General features: G+C 36.9%; 2 protein-coding genes across 2 annotated transcripts; one reads left to right on the top strand and one right to left on the bottom strand.

The window, feature by feature from the left end:
• The first annotated feature begins 2,292 nt into the window (after positions 1-2,292).
• LOC122085455 (histone H2B-like) lies at positions 2,293-3,023 on the top strand. Its single transcript, XM_042653896.1, has one exon. The coding sequence runs from the start codon at positions 2,398-2,400 to the stop codon at positions 2,836-2,838; it is 441 nt and encodes a 146-aa protein (XP_042509830.1). The 5' UTR covers positions 2,293-2,397; the 3' UTR covers positions 2,839-3,023.
• A 3,709-nt stretch (positions 3,024-6,732) lies between these two features.
• LOC122085925 (histone H2A-like) lies at positions 6,733-7,895 on the bottom strand. The gene is made up of 2 exons (XM_042654542.1): positions 7,548-7,895; positions 6,733-7,106 (listed from the first exon to the last, which is right to left on the bottom strand). Exons 1-2 carry the CDS (start codon positions 7,755-7,757, stop codon positions 6,861-6,863), a joined length of 456 nt encoding a protein of 151 aa, XP_042510476.1. The 5' UTR covers positions 7,758-7,895; the 3' UTR covers positions 6,733-6,860.
• Positions 7,896-13,527: the final 5,632 nt, after the last annotated feature.

Below are 13,527 nucleotides of genomic sequence, written 5' to 3'. Positions count from 1 at the left end.
GGTGGGGGTTGTAGAGGGAAATCAATAGAATCACAAAAGAAAAGGAAATTACAAGTTTCTGCAGTTTCAAATGGCTCTGTTAATGTGTATATATATATAGCCAAAAGGTGGACCTAGGAATTTCATGCTAGGTATGCCACTCTCCCACACTCTCTAGACAACCAAACACAGCTGGTATTTTATTGGCAAAATTACCACATTAAGTAAGATGACTTAGAGGGATTGAAATGGGTAGCCTATCTGAATATTTGTGGAACTATACTAGTTGGAGTGTATAATTACCAAGCTATGTAATGTGATAACCTACTATATTATTTCAAGTCCATTTTTTCGAAAATGGGTCAAATGAAAACTTCTATTAATAGTGCTAGGCCAGCATCTTCACTTGGAGGAGAAATTAATGCTCCAGAGATTAGTTATATAGGGCCCATATCTACAAAGTAGGTTTTCAGTTTTTGTATAAAAGGGGTTTACTTGTTGGATTAGTCCAATGAGTATCTCCTTGAACAGAATCTGTCCATTATTTCATAAAGGGCGAGATAGAAAATTAAAGGGCTTCCAAATGTGAAAAACAATAGGTCTGGCCTTTATGGTATTTGGCTCTACAAAGTGCACATAAGCCTCATTTTTGAGCCCACATTTTTTGTGGTGTAGTGCGCATTTGGTGGTTGGGAGCACCTGAGCACACACCCTAATTAGGGGGTGTTTGGTTCGGTAAATCAAATGGTGTATATATCGGATATGAATGTCAATCTTTTGATAGACATTCTTATGAATTATGTTTCTTTCTGAAAAATCGTTTGGTTGCCTTGAGGCTAGTACATGTTTCTCGCGGGTTGAGATATTGGCTTTCGTAGAGAACATCTTTCCGCTTTCTCCTTTTATACTAGGTGGTAAAAAGGTTGCTCAAATCTGAGTTTAAATATTGCGGTAAATTCAGATTTGAAACATATCCTTTGTAATATGATCATTCATGGGAAGTAGGATACTCACTTATGAGGGTCATCCTAGTAGAACCAAACAACTCAAAAATTTAACAATTATCATTCTAAAGAATGTCATCCCAAAGATTTACCGAACCAAACACCCCCTAAGGTGTTCCCAATCGTCCAGATCCTCATTACAATGATGTTATGCAATACAGGATTTTTGTTTTTTTTTTTTTTTTTGCCTCATTTTCCACAATAGATGACATAAACTATGATCAAAGTGCATACTTTGACCAGACTTCAAATTTTTTTCTAATATTAGAACAAGACTTCAAACGGGTTGCTTGTTTCAAATAGTTTACATGCCATTATGGTTTATGATGGAAAATGGTGTATGTGGGGGGAGTGTGGCCCTTGTGCCTAGACACATGGGGTGAAATGATCGGCTTGCATTTGCCCATGTACAAGAGCCACACATCCACACAATAAACACTTCTGGCTTACTAATGCTCCTATGATATCAAAGCAAGGAAGATGTCCTACTTTTCCCTTATGAGTGTTGGAAACAAGGGGCTTCTTATGATCTTTTGGAATGTCTGGAAAGAACTTGAAAAAACAATTAAGGTTTGTAGGTTTTTTTTTTTGATAAGGGGATTAATAGTTCTGTTAATGTTATAGCAAGTGTTGTGCTTTTGAGTGATACTATTGAAGGGTATCCCATATTTTAGCAAAGGACAATTCCTCTATATGATACTAATCTTACTCATGCTATAAATTATAAAGCGCAGTACAAATAAGTGGGCTGCCCATAGATACTCTATGGATATACCATCCATTAAACCTTTTACCATGAGAAATTAGAGATGAGGAACTCTACTTGGTTGTGTGGCCTTAACACCAACACAGGGCCAATGATCAGACACACATGGGCATCACAACTAATGGATTTTTTGTATTTTATAAGATAAGGATGTCATTTCACCCCCATGTGTCTAGATGCGATCAAATAACATTATTTTTCCCCCAAAAATTTTAACTTATGGATCATATTGATCATATGAGTGGTTAATGTGTGAAAGTATAAACTTGAGAGGTTTATATATCTATTATCTAATGATTCAAAATCTATTTAAAATCCTTAACGGGGAAGGGAAAAAGGTTCGGGACCTTCCTCCATACGTGGCCCGAACCAAGTCAGCGATCCGCGAAAGAGCGGGGATATACTCAATCTAACCCGTCAATCACCTTTGATAAGTACAGAGATCGAACGATCGACATGAGAGACAAGTCAGGGATCCGCGTAATTCTCATCATTCAATAGAAAAGTCCCACTTCTTCCTATAAAACCACAAACCAAGGCCGTCTTCGATCAAATCAGTCTCTCGTTTTCTCTCAATCTCTCAATCCAATCTGCCGATTCTTCTGTTCGATTTCATCTAATTCCTTCTGCTATTATTGTTAATCTGCAATGGCTCCGAAGGCCGAGAAGAAGCCTGCAGAGAAAAAGCCGGCAGAGGAGAAGAAGACGGTAGCAGAAAAAGCCCCGGCGGAGAAGAAGCCCAAGGCCGAGAAGAGGTTACCCAAGGAAGGTGCTAGCGGCGATAAGCAGAAGAAGAAGAAGACCAAGAAGAGCACCGAGACCTACAAGATCTATATCTTCAAGGTTCTGAAGCAGGTCCATCCTGACATTGGTATCTCCAGCAAGGCCATGGGAATCATGAACAGCTTCATCAACGACATCTTCGAGAAACTCGCTCAGGAGTCTTCCAGGCTCGCCCGTTACAACAAGAAGCCTACCATCACGTCTCGTGAGATCCAAACTGCCGTTCGACTTGTTCTTCCTGGTGAATTGGCTAAACACGCTGTCTCCGAAGGAACCAAGGCTGTCACCAAATTTACTAGTTCTTAGAATCCGCGTTGTATCTCTTTTCCTCCTCGTTGGATTTACAATTTTATTAGAAAAAACAGATGCGATCGCTCAATTTTTTTGGGAATTTGAAAAGATTGTGATTAGGGAATCGATCTGATACTGTAAATTTCCTTTTCTCTTCTCAGATTTATAGAGCATTCATCATCTTGTTTTCTGACTCGAAATGGATTTGTCCGATTTCTTGCGCACTATCTTACCAAACATGTATCAGTTCTCTTTTGTTCATCTCCTTTGGTAGATGGATTGAGAACATCTTGAATATCTTCAGCTTTCATGGTAGATGCTGAAAGACTTCATTAAGTTTATATTTGGTTGCTATGAAGTTGCCTGAATTGTCTCTGATGATGATGCATCTGCCAACCTTTGAGCATTTAGTTGATCATACTTTATCCGTGTATATTGTTCCTGATAAATCGTAGATAGTTCACAGCTAAACTGTTGGAGCTGCAAACAGTGATACAGAAAAAAAAAGTACTGATTTTTGGGATGTGAGGTGGGAGGTATATGGTTTTGTCCAAAATGGTCTTTTGAAGAGGGGTGTCCCCTTGATTGAGGCCTGAGGTCTTTAGGTGAAAGGCTTCAATCATGGTGGAATTGGAATTAATGGAAGACTTCTATTTCATCCTCTCTAAATTGAATTTTGTAAATTGAACCAAACAGAAGCCACGGAATCCTCAACAGCCAAGTTGAGTTTTGTTTACTAACGACACAAGTAGTATGGAGGTAAGTAACGACACATATCCTTCCGCTCATGCTGGTCGAGAAGTTCTTTTGAAGTCGGTTGTTCAACCTACTTCAAGCTCCCTGTATCTTTCAATGACCGAGCAAAGCGAGAAGCTGCTAACTTCTATTGGGGAGATGAAAATGGAATTCCTAGGGTTCATTGGCTTTCTTGGCATTAATTATCAGTCAAAAGAATATGGTGGTCTTGGCTTTTGCATGATCCAGCTCTCCACAATAAGGACTTGTTCTTTAAAGCAGCGTGGAAGCTCTTCAGTGATCCACACTTTTACTGGGCATGTTTTATGAAGCCTGTTTACCACCCAAAATGTGACTTCTTGGATGCACCTTTGGGTGGTTCCCCCCATGGGGCTGGAGAAGTATAATTGAAGGTAGAAAAATTTTGAAATCGGGTCTTATTCGGAAGATTGGTTTTGGGGACAATGTGAATATTTGGAGAGATAAGTGGGTGTCTTCCGTCCCAAATATTCAATTACAAAATCCTCCTCCGGATTGCCCCATTCGATGAGTCTCTGATATTATTCACCTAGACAGCCGCCAATGGAACATCACCCTACTTGATTTATGGTACAGCCCATTTGAGAAAGCAACTATTACTAAGATTCCAATTTCACTTTTCCCAGGTGAGGATATGTTATTGTGGGGAGCTTCCAATGTAATCTTCAACGCACCAAGGCCAGCAAACGCCCTTCAACCTCAAGAACTAATCGATGGGCAGCGACATCTTCTGGAATGTGGAAAACAATACGGCATTGTACACCACACACCCCCCCCCCCCCCAAAAAAAAAAAAAAAAAAGAAAAAACCATTATTATGGAAGACTTGTGCGTCAGGTCTTGCTACGGGTGAGGAATTCTTCAAAAGGTTGATCACAGATGTGCTCGATGTGGGGCTGATATGGAAAATCCAGACCCCATTATTTTGCGTTGCCCCTTCGCTCAGGCTATTTGGTTTGGTTGCACATTTGCATTGAAGGTTCCAACTCATGAGGATTATTCTCTCCAACAATGGATTGGTGAATGGAACACTGTTCAGATGTTGGGAAAGAAACAAATAAAGGTTTTCCAAGGGCTTTGCTGCTTCATAGCAGGGTTCCTTTGGTTGGCCCGTAATAGTTTCACCCTTGGAACAAGAATTTGGACTCCTACTGAGGAGGTATTCACAGCAGCCTAAGCAGCTTACTTTGAGTTCAATTATACCCAATTTTCTATTGCAGAATTACGCCCATCCCAGCCTCCTCACTGTTTAAGGCCTAGAATTTGGATGCCACCTTCCCAGCCATACTTTAAACTAAACTGTGATGCATCTTGGAATTCTGATCACAAAAAATGTGGCATGAGAATAGTCATCAGAGATAATGAATGGAGGATTACTTTAGCCAAATTCGAGGTCCAAGTTTTTGGAAGCATTCTAGATGGTGAAGCCTTGGCAATAAGAAGTGATTTACTATAGTGCATTGCTCATGGTTTGGACGATATTATTGTTGAATCAGATTGTTTGGAACTTATTTCTCTACTCCAACAGCCAAATAGAGTAGCCCCTTCATCAACCCAATCGATTGTTGTAGATATCCATCATCTTGTCCCTTATTTTAGTCAATGTCACTTCTCCTCTATTCCTAGAGAAGATTTTTTTTTTGGTGAAACCTATTCCTAGAGAAGCCAATTATGTGACAGATACTTTAGCCTAGAAGGCCCTATTTATTGCATGTACGACAGTTTGGCCATGTTTAACTCTGTGGTTGAAGAAACCCTATAATCCTTCTACCTATGTTCCTCATGTGCTTTTGAATGAAATGATATTTATCAAAAAAAAAAAAAAAAAAAAAACCTAGATGTTTGATTCGTTAACCGATAAAATATTCAAATTGTTAGTTTAAATTAACTTGGCATTTAGAATTACACAAATACTTCTATCATCCAGCAACTTAAACTTTGAATAGAACCCAACTTTCCATAAAAGATTCAAATTGTTAGTTTAGCATTTAGAATTACACAAATACTTCCATCATCAGCAACTTAAACTTTGAATAGAACCCAATTTTTCATAAAAGTAGTACTGACCGTATTTCTTGTTCCAAATGCTTCAACATCTGCATGTTTCTCCAGCTTCATTTTTTGAAGTGAAACAAAATACACACTTACCTCTTTGATGACCTACTCTTATGATCACATAACTTTCACTGCTGGATTTCAACGAAAAATATGGCAACATTCTTCTTTAAAAATGGCAATTTATAACTTTCAGTGCAGTTCAAATTTTTTTTTTAGTTCAAGGGTGTGTCTAGCTGCTTTACAAAATGAAACATTGGCAAATACAAGGAACAAGAATTCCAATCTAGATTCATATAAAAAAAAAAAAAATCCCCTATCTAAAAGGCTATATTCCCAGCAAGGAAACATTTTCCCACCTTAAAATGGGTATTTGGTGGTCTTTGGAAGAAGCTAAACTGTTTAAATTTGTTCAAGTCAAGGAGAAGACATCATAGCGCTGCCTAAAACAACATATTTATGAACGATATTCCTGCTTCCCAGGAATGGAACTTGAAAGATCTTTTGCTAGATTCAGGTGAAAAAAAGAATGTATGAAAATTTGAAACAGTTTGGAAGTCCTTGATGACCTTAGCTCAACTAAGGTCAAAGTCTTAGCCCATCCAGAGACCTTGAACACTTTTTTTTTTTTTTTGATAAAAACAGAGACTTTGAACACACTCACTAGACTTTATGATTGTCCCCATCATAAGCTACCACGTATGGTTTTTCCTCCATATCTTAAAGAGTCAAGGGAAAAGGGAAAAATAAAATCAAAATCAGTGTTTTAACCATTTTCCCAGACACTGTTTTCACCTGTATGTCTTTAAATGGGTCTCTGAAACAGAAAGTACTAGATTCACAAGCAAAATCAAAAGGCAAAAGATAACTGAGAAGTCTCCATTAGAGAAATTACATGAAAAGATTTCCAATTTTTCAAAATAAGTAATGATATTTCATCTTAAAAAAAGAAAAGGTTTTGAAGAATCTATGGAGTTAAATTTCTGGGCTTAACAATTCAATTGCCAGAATTGAAATAATAAATGTAATTTACCGAAGAAAACAACACTAAATAGCTACTTCAAGGGAAACGAAAAAATAATTTACCAGAGATCTACAAATCATAATTCATTGATGAAAGGGCCTAACAACAATGTCAGGGATTCAAATAGTACAAATTTTCAAATTGTTAAGAAGATCTACACATCAACAAAGAACATTTGAGGCAAATTAAGCCTTCCTGGGTGACTTGGTTGCCTTGGAGGGAGACTTGGGCTCTTTGGCTGTGGCAACCTTCTCGGATTTCTTGGGTAAGAGAACAGGATTGATGTTGGGAAGAACACCTCCATAGGCAATTGTTACACCCCCTAAGAGTTTTCCGAGCTCCTCATCATTCCTCACTGCCAACAGAACGTGCCTTGGGATGATTCTGTTCTTCTTATTGTCCCTGGCTGCATTTCCGGCCAACTCCAGAACCTATTCCCCATTCAAAACCCACATCACATCAAAATCTACAAACGTGAAAACACCCACACGTAATAACAAAAGAGATTTAACTCAAAATGAAATTGGGAACATAGAACACAGGAAGAATCTTCTTTTACGGGATCAAAAGGTTGAACTAACTAAGTAGGATAGTAGAAAAGGAACAGAGTTCCCTTTAGTGGGCTAAATCGCCAATGAAAGAAGCAATCTCAACAACTTTATTCTCTACCTGAAGAACTTCTGGTTCCATTAACTTTCTTAATATGACTGAAATTGAAAGAAGCCCATAAAAATTTTACAGCAAAATAGATAACCAAAACCATCAAATTCAAGATAGCTGCCTCATAGAAAACCTTTTCAGAAAACAGAAACCAGGATCCCTACTAGACATGAAACGTAAACAAGAAGATGATTTGGCAAAAAAGCTAGTACCTCAGCTGCGAGATATTCAAGCACAGCAGCCATATACACTGGCGCACCCGTTCCAACACGCTGAGAGTAGCGACCTTTCTTCAAGTAACGACCGATCCTTCCAACAGGAAACTGAAGACCAGCCTTAACGGAACGCGAGACGGGCTTCTTCTTTGGTCCACCTCCCTTCCTTCCACCTGCACCTTTCTTGACCTTTGAAGTTGTATCCATCTTTCAAATTTCTCGCCGGCGGCGTAAACGAAGGAAAACAGAAAAGTACGCCGGACAGGAAAATTAGGTTCCCGACGCCTGTAAAGGAAACAGACAAAATTTGCAGAAGCGAGCGTTTCGGAGAGATAATTAGCTGTGTGGACACTTTTATATAGTCTTGTCTGCCAGCATTTCGTGTAGGATTGAGCCGTATTCAACCATTCGATCATTATTTTTATCGACGGCCTTGGGCCATTAATATGTTGTGATCCGTGTAGTCAGAAACAAGCCAATAGGAAGGCGAGATTGGGGTCTTCATTTTTCAAACCTTTCCATTCAAACAAATTCTGGAAAAGGCAGAAGTTGCTTTTGGACCGGACGGACCTGATAAGCTTATTAGGATGGCTCATCAATTTTAGTCCGTAGGATTAATTCGAGTTTTTTTAAATTAATTTAATCAAATAATCCCCTATTTTTTTTTTTGCATCTATTTTCCTGAAAAAAAGACCAATTGAAGTGGAAGATTTCTTCAAATAACAAGTAGTTGAGTCAACTATTCAATCAAAATGATATTGAGCATGTTTTTCATCTTTTCTCAAGGAAGAAGTGGGGTATTTACTCGTAGATATTTCAATTCCAACGATTGATAACGCTATCGTTTCATTCTAATTAATTCTTAACAAATTAGTATCCGCAATTTTTGAGGGCCGTTCTAGCTATATAGGAAATCGTTGATTAATTATAAGATAAATCAATTATAGAGATTTAAATATGGAGAGAGAGAGAGAGAGAGAGAGAGAGAGAGAGAGAGAGATAATTTTTTTTTTCATCTTCCATTTTGAGGGTTTTTTTTGTCATTTAGAAATTTTTTTGGTGTTTTTTAGTAGATGTCAATGGTTTTTTTGTATTTTTTTTAAAATAAACCAAAGACAGGGAATACGTACATTTTAATAATAGTATGATATATAGATATATAGACACAAGTAAAAGTGCATGTGTAGAGAGAGAGAGAGAGAAAGAGAGAGAGAGAGAGAGAGAACAAAATGTGTTCATCAAATTAAATATATTTCAACCATATATGATATCCATTGAAGCAATTAGTATTTTAAGATGATTATTAAATATTAATTTTTAAATTTAAAATAATGATAGACAATCACTACTTTTGTTTTTAGAAAATCAATGGTTACTATTTACATGGGAGACTTGATTCAAGCTCAATTTTATTTCGACTACACGTTGTAACTTTAATCAAGTTTCTAACTTGTCAAAGTGTTGAGGTGACTTGGTTTAACTTATTAGTTAATATCGTCAAATAAAGTGCAAAAATTCAACCACTTCCACTCCTATATAATTCATTTCAAAAATATAATTTTTTTCTTATTTAAAAACCAAGATATTTCCATGATTTTATCATTGAGGTTAAAATGAAAATATGGACAAGGGACTTGGTGGATTCGAACAACCATCCTCTTTTGATATGGAACCATTTCCTACACCACAAGTACTCTACCAATTGAATTAAATACCCATTTTTGGATTATAAAATCTATGATCAAAGAAAGAGGAAGCCAAATATGAGAATAAAGTTGAGATAAATTTTAATCAAACCATTAAATGAATTAGTTGGCCGAGCAGAAACAACTACAAAGAAAATCATTATTAGCAACATAATTATAATCTCACATATCCAAATTGAATATTGTATAATGCTTTATCCATGTGAGATAATTTAGGCACACCATACCTCAGGCCATAGCTTAGATTATCCTATACATGGTCAGATCAATTATAACATTCAAATTACTAAGCAACATGATCATAACAACCGTTGGACAGCCATTTGAAAATACACCGTTAAATTGTCTAACCACTCAGTTTAACTTCAAATTATATATTTAATAAAAAAAAAATGAGGTCAATATGACTCAAACATGGGCGGGCACAATGTCAAACACAAAGAAACAAGAGAGAAGCTAGTGCTAACAAAGAACCCAATAATTTATCGACTACTCATTTTCTTACAAAAAATTAAAATCATACAACAAAAGAGAAGCAAGTGACTTAAACAGCTCGTCTTATTTCTTTAGAACAAGTAATGCACCAGCTGGTCGAGCTCACAAACTACTTTAGTGCATGAAATTACATATTATAATGATTATGTGAGCATTAAATCATGGTCCAGAACTTTCAGACAGCTAGCTTTAAATTACATATTGTGATGATGGAGCTAGCTTTAAAATACTGCTTCTAAATCTGTTTGGAATTTAAAAACATCCACCTGAATCTAAGTTTGATAATAAGAATATAACCGGTTTCAGCTATAGGCTTGGCGTTCATCATAGGAGGGGTCTTAAGGGTTGAAACTCGAGGGTTTGAGTCATCTGGGGTGGAAGAACTCACACGCAAAATATCAGGTCGAATGGATCATGTATGAAGTAGATTGACTAAATATTTATGGGTTGTAACTATTTTCCAAAATAGAGCACACCAGCAGAATAGAAATAATAGAAGAAAGGGAGAGTAAAGAAAAGTTCAAACCTGATTAGGGAAATACACATTCGATTAAATCTGAGAGAATGAGAGGAAGGAGAGGAAAAACACTCAGCCAAGGCTTGTGCAACAACAATACACAATGTAGTAAAATTATTCCAATTCAACAATATATCTCAGAGAGTATTTACATACATAACAGGAAGAAACAACTCTATACTGAAAGCAACTCTGCCTCCTACTTCCTAAGTCTTTATTGTTATCTACTCTTAGAAAAAATAAAATCCAATAACCTAAACAATCCGAAGTAAGCTAAATATCTCTATGAGATTAGCCTAGCCTTACAACTATATCTTCCTTCACCAACTTACAGATTTGCTACAAACAAGCATTAATCTGTGACGATTCATAATAGTAAATCTAGCAATTTCTCTCAGTATACTGTACATAAAAGTAAATTTAACAAATATTTTAATTCACAATAAGAATCCAAAGCTTGCCCATATCCGCAATTGGAACTGTCAGTCCCAAGAAGACCCTATCCGCAACAATTCCAAGCCAAAATCACATATCTAAGTTCCAAAATACAATTAAAAAAAAAATAAAAATAAATAATAATAATAGTAATCAGGGTTTTATTTCATCATAACCCAAACCTTGACCAGACTGGAAACCATCAGAAGAGAACATGCATGTTTGGAAGGAGAATTCTTTGAAGTAAATTTATATGGTAAATTCAATGGAGAAAAAAAAAAAAAAAAATGAAAGAGAAACAAAGATCTATCATTTTAAAAAATCCCAAAATATTTGAACCCCAAATAACCAAATAAAAAAACAAACAAAAGACAAAAAAAGGGGAAAATAAAAAACCAAACTCATTCACCAAACTAAATTTAGAATAAGCAGAATGAAAAAATTAAGATAAGAAAAAAGGTGAATTGCCAATCAAACACTTGCTTATGTCCAACCTTTCAGATTCGTTTTATTTTCTCTCATTTTTTCTCCTATTATAGGTATTGAGAGGAGACCTAGTTACAAAAACATTTACAAAGAAGGCTTTGAAGAACTACTACTTCAGAAATTTCTAGGATTCAACAAATTTTGGTTCCAATGGACATGTATCTAATAATAAGACAATGAATGTATGAATCTAAGGCAAACCAAAATGAATGTAGTATGAACAAGCATATTTCTATCCTCCCCGGGGAAGGGGGTTCAAAGAAGAGCTTTCCTCCTCTTGTCGCATTAGTTATGAAGTTTTCAAAAAGTTTCACTCAAATTTGTATAGTCAATTAAATTTAAGCAAGCTGTATCAAATTAACCAAACTTGTTTCTATGAGCTTCACGTACTTTTAATGCAGAAGACAAGGATAAGTGATGTAGCGGATTTCCTAGAAGACTAGGGTCCCTACAAAAGTGACTCAATTAAGGCAAGACAAACTTAAGGGGGGGGGTCTTGGGATTAGGTTGGGGTTTAGGTATGCTCAACAAAACAAGATTCAACATGCAATAAATAAAGACAAATCAACATGTAGCCAGGAGCAATATCAATCTAAACAGAAAAACACATAATAACTTACTAAAGCTTCAAGTGGGGACATGGGGAAGGGAACAAACGTCATGCGAATGTTAGGTTCAACACAAATCAATCTAGACACCAAATAAGATATGCAAACAATCAATGTCCTCTAGTAGCCAACTAAAATAGAAACTCAGCAAGGGTTTTAGAGATATAACAGTGAAGAAAAAAAAAAGACTTAAAACAGTAGGTAAATTAGGCATAAACGAGGGGGCAAGGACTGGTTTCAATGCTAATGAGCTGCAACATATAACAAGGATTAATGGAGGTGGGGGGAGGGTTTAGTTTGATTACTTACCTTGTCGCTGTCCTGGTCTGAGGGGAAAAGAAGAAGATGATGTCCTCCAAGGATGAAAAGCTTGCTGTCCACACTGTTGTTGATGAAGAAAATCCATTGAGTGTGCAAGAGTTCTTGGTTAGTTGTTGGAGAGACCAGCAGCAGTCCAGTATCGAAGAGGAGATCAACAGCAGCCCAGTTATTGTAGAATAGACCAGCAGCAACCCAGTTATTGAAGAGGAGGTCTGCGGCAACCCAGGTGGGGATCTATCCAAGGAGCATGACCTTCAGTTGTGCAAACAGTGGCTGCAATAGTGCAGCGGCAGCAGAGAAAAGAATGGAAGAAAGGGGGAGGCAAGACAAGAGAGAAAATCGAGAAAGGGAGAGAAGATCGAGACAGAGAGAAAAAAAAAAGAGAGAGATGAGATTGAGGAAGGGAGGGAAATCGTGGGGGGGTTTAGGGCTGTTCTTTGTTTTCAATAATCTTTTTTCATTCCTTAGAACCGTGGCCTAGGCCACTACATAAATATTAACTTAGTTACTAAAAATAAAAAGAGCCAATTGGCAAGTAAATAAAGACTTCCTAAAAACTAACAACTAATAAAGTAGTTTCCTAATTAATTAAAAGACTAACAAGGAAAAGAATATTCTACAAATAAACTACTAAACTAATAACTAATGGGGCCCACAAGATTTGCTGAAATCTGGAAAGAGAGAGGGACTCGATCCAGCGCTGGAATGGCTGGATCGAGCCTTCCTTTCTTCCTCCTTTTTCTTCTACTTCTTTCTCCTTCTTCTTTCTATTCTTCCAGCCACAAAGATGGTTGTTTCTTCTTCTTCTTGCGTCTGTACACCTTGATGTCTCCATCAATAAGTATCTAACCAGAAATTACCATGACATCCATTGCTAGAGAGAGACAAAATTCCCATGGCGGAAATGGAATGTATGCAATAGATCCACTTGGAACATGCAATGAGAAGCCAGAAAGTATTTGAAGTATACATCTTTTAGTTCCACTTCTCCCTTGAGGTCATCCATGTGATCATGCTAGTGTCATATATATCAATCAGTGGTTGCCGATTGATTGCCTGAAACATCTCATATACTGCAGCCTGCCCTGCAGAAAAGGCATCCAAGCATGTTGAAGTCTGGCTCGAGGACCTAACACAAAATACAGGAATTTAAGAGACTTGGGATGTTTACATATACAACATTACCTTAACATATGTGTCGAACTTAGAAAGCTATTGGTATACGTAAGATGTATTGTCTGCTTACCAACAGATTTGGTACTTACATTCCTAAATTCATTAGTGCAATTATGACATTCATGACTTGTTCCCCGTTGTATCATTTCTCAACGATCGTTTTGGAACCATACACCATATGGCCAAATCATAACAGCTGAAGTTCAATCCTTGCATTGTACCAATTCCCAGGC

Source organism: Macadamia integrifolia, chromosome 8, assembly GCF_013358625.1.
Source record: "Macadamia integrifolia cultivar HAES 741 chromosome 8, SCU_Mint_v3, whole genome shotgun sequence".
Lineage (NCBI taxonomy): Eukaryota > Viridiplantae > Streptophyta > Magnoliopsida > Proteales > Proteaceae > Macadamia > Macadamia integrifolia.
The sequence above is the reverse complement of the archived record's forward strand: the minus strand, read 5'-3'. Positions and strand labels throughout refer to the sequence as shown.

What these genes read in the sequence shown, in the direction of transcription:
- LOC122085455 (XM_042653896.1), top strand. Translation starts at nt 2,398, where the DNA reads ATGGCTCCGAAGGCCGAGAAGAAGCCTGCAGAGAAAAAGCCGGCAGAG.
- LOC122085925 (XM_042654542.1), bottom strand. Translation starts at nt 7,757, where the DNA reads ATGGATACAACTTCAAAGGTCAAGAAAGGTGCAGGTGGAAGGAAGGGA. An exon ending in TTGAATATCTCGCAGCTGAG is followed by an intron (nt 7,107 to 7,547) that starts GTACTAGCTTTT and finishes AATGGGGAATAG; the next exon opens with GTTCTGGAGTTGGCCGGAAA.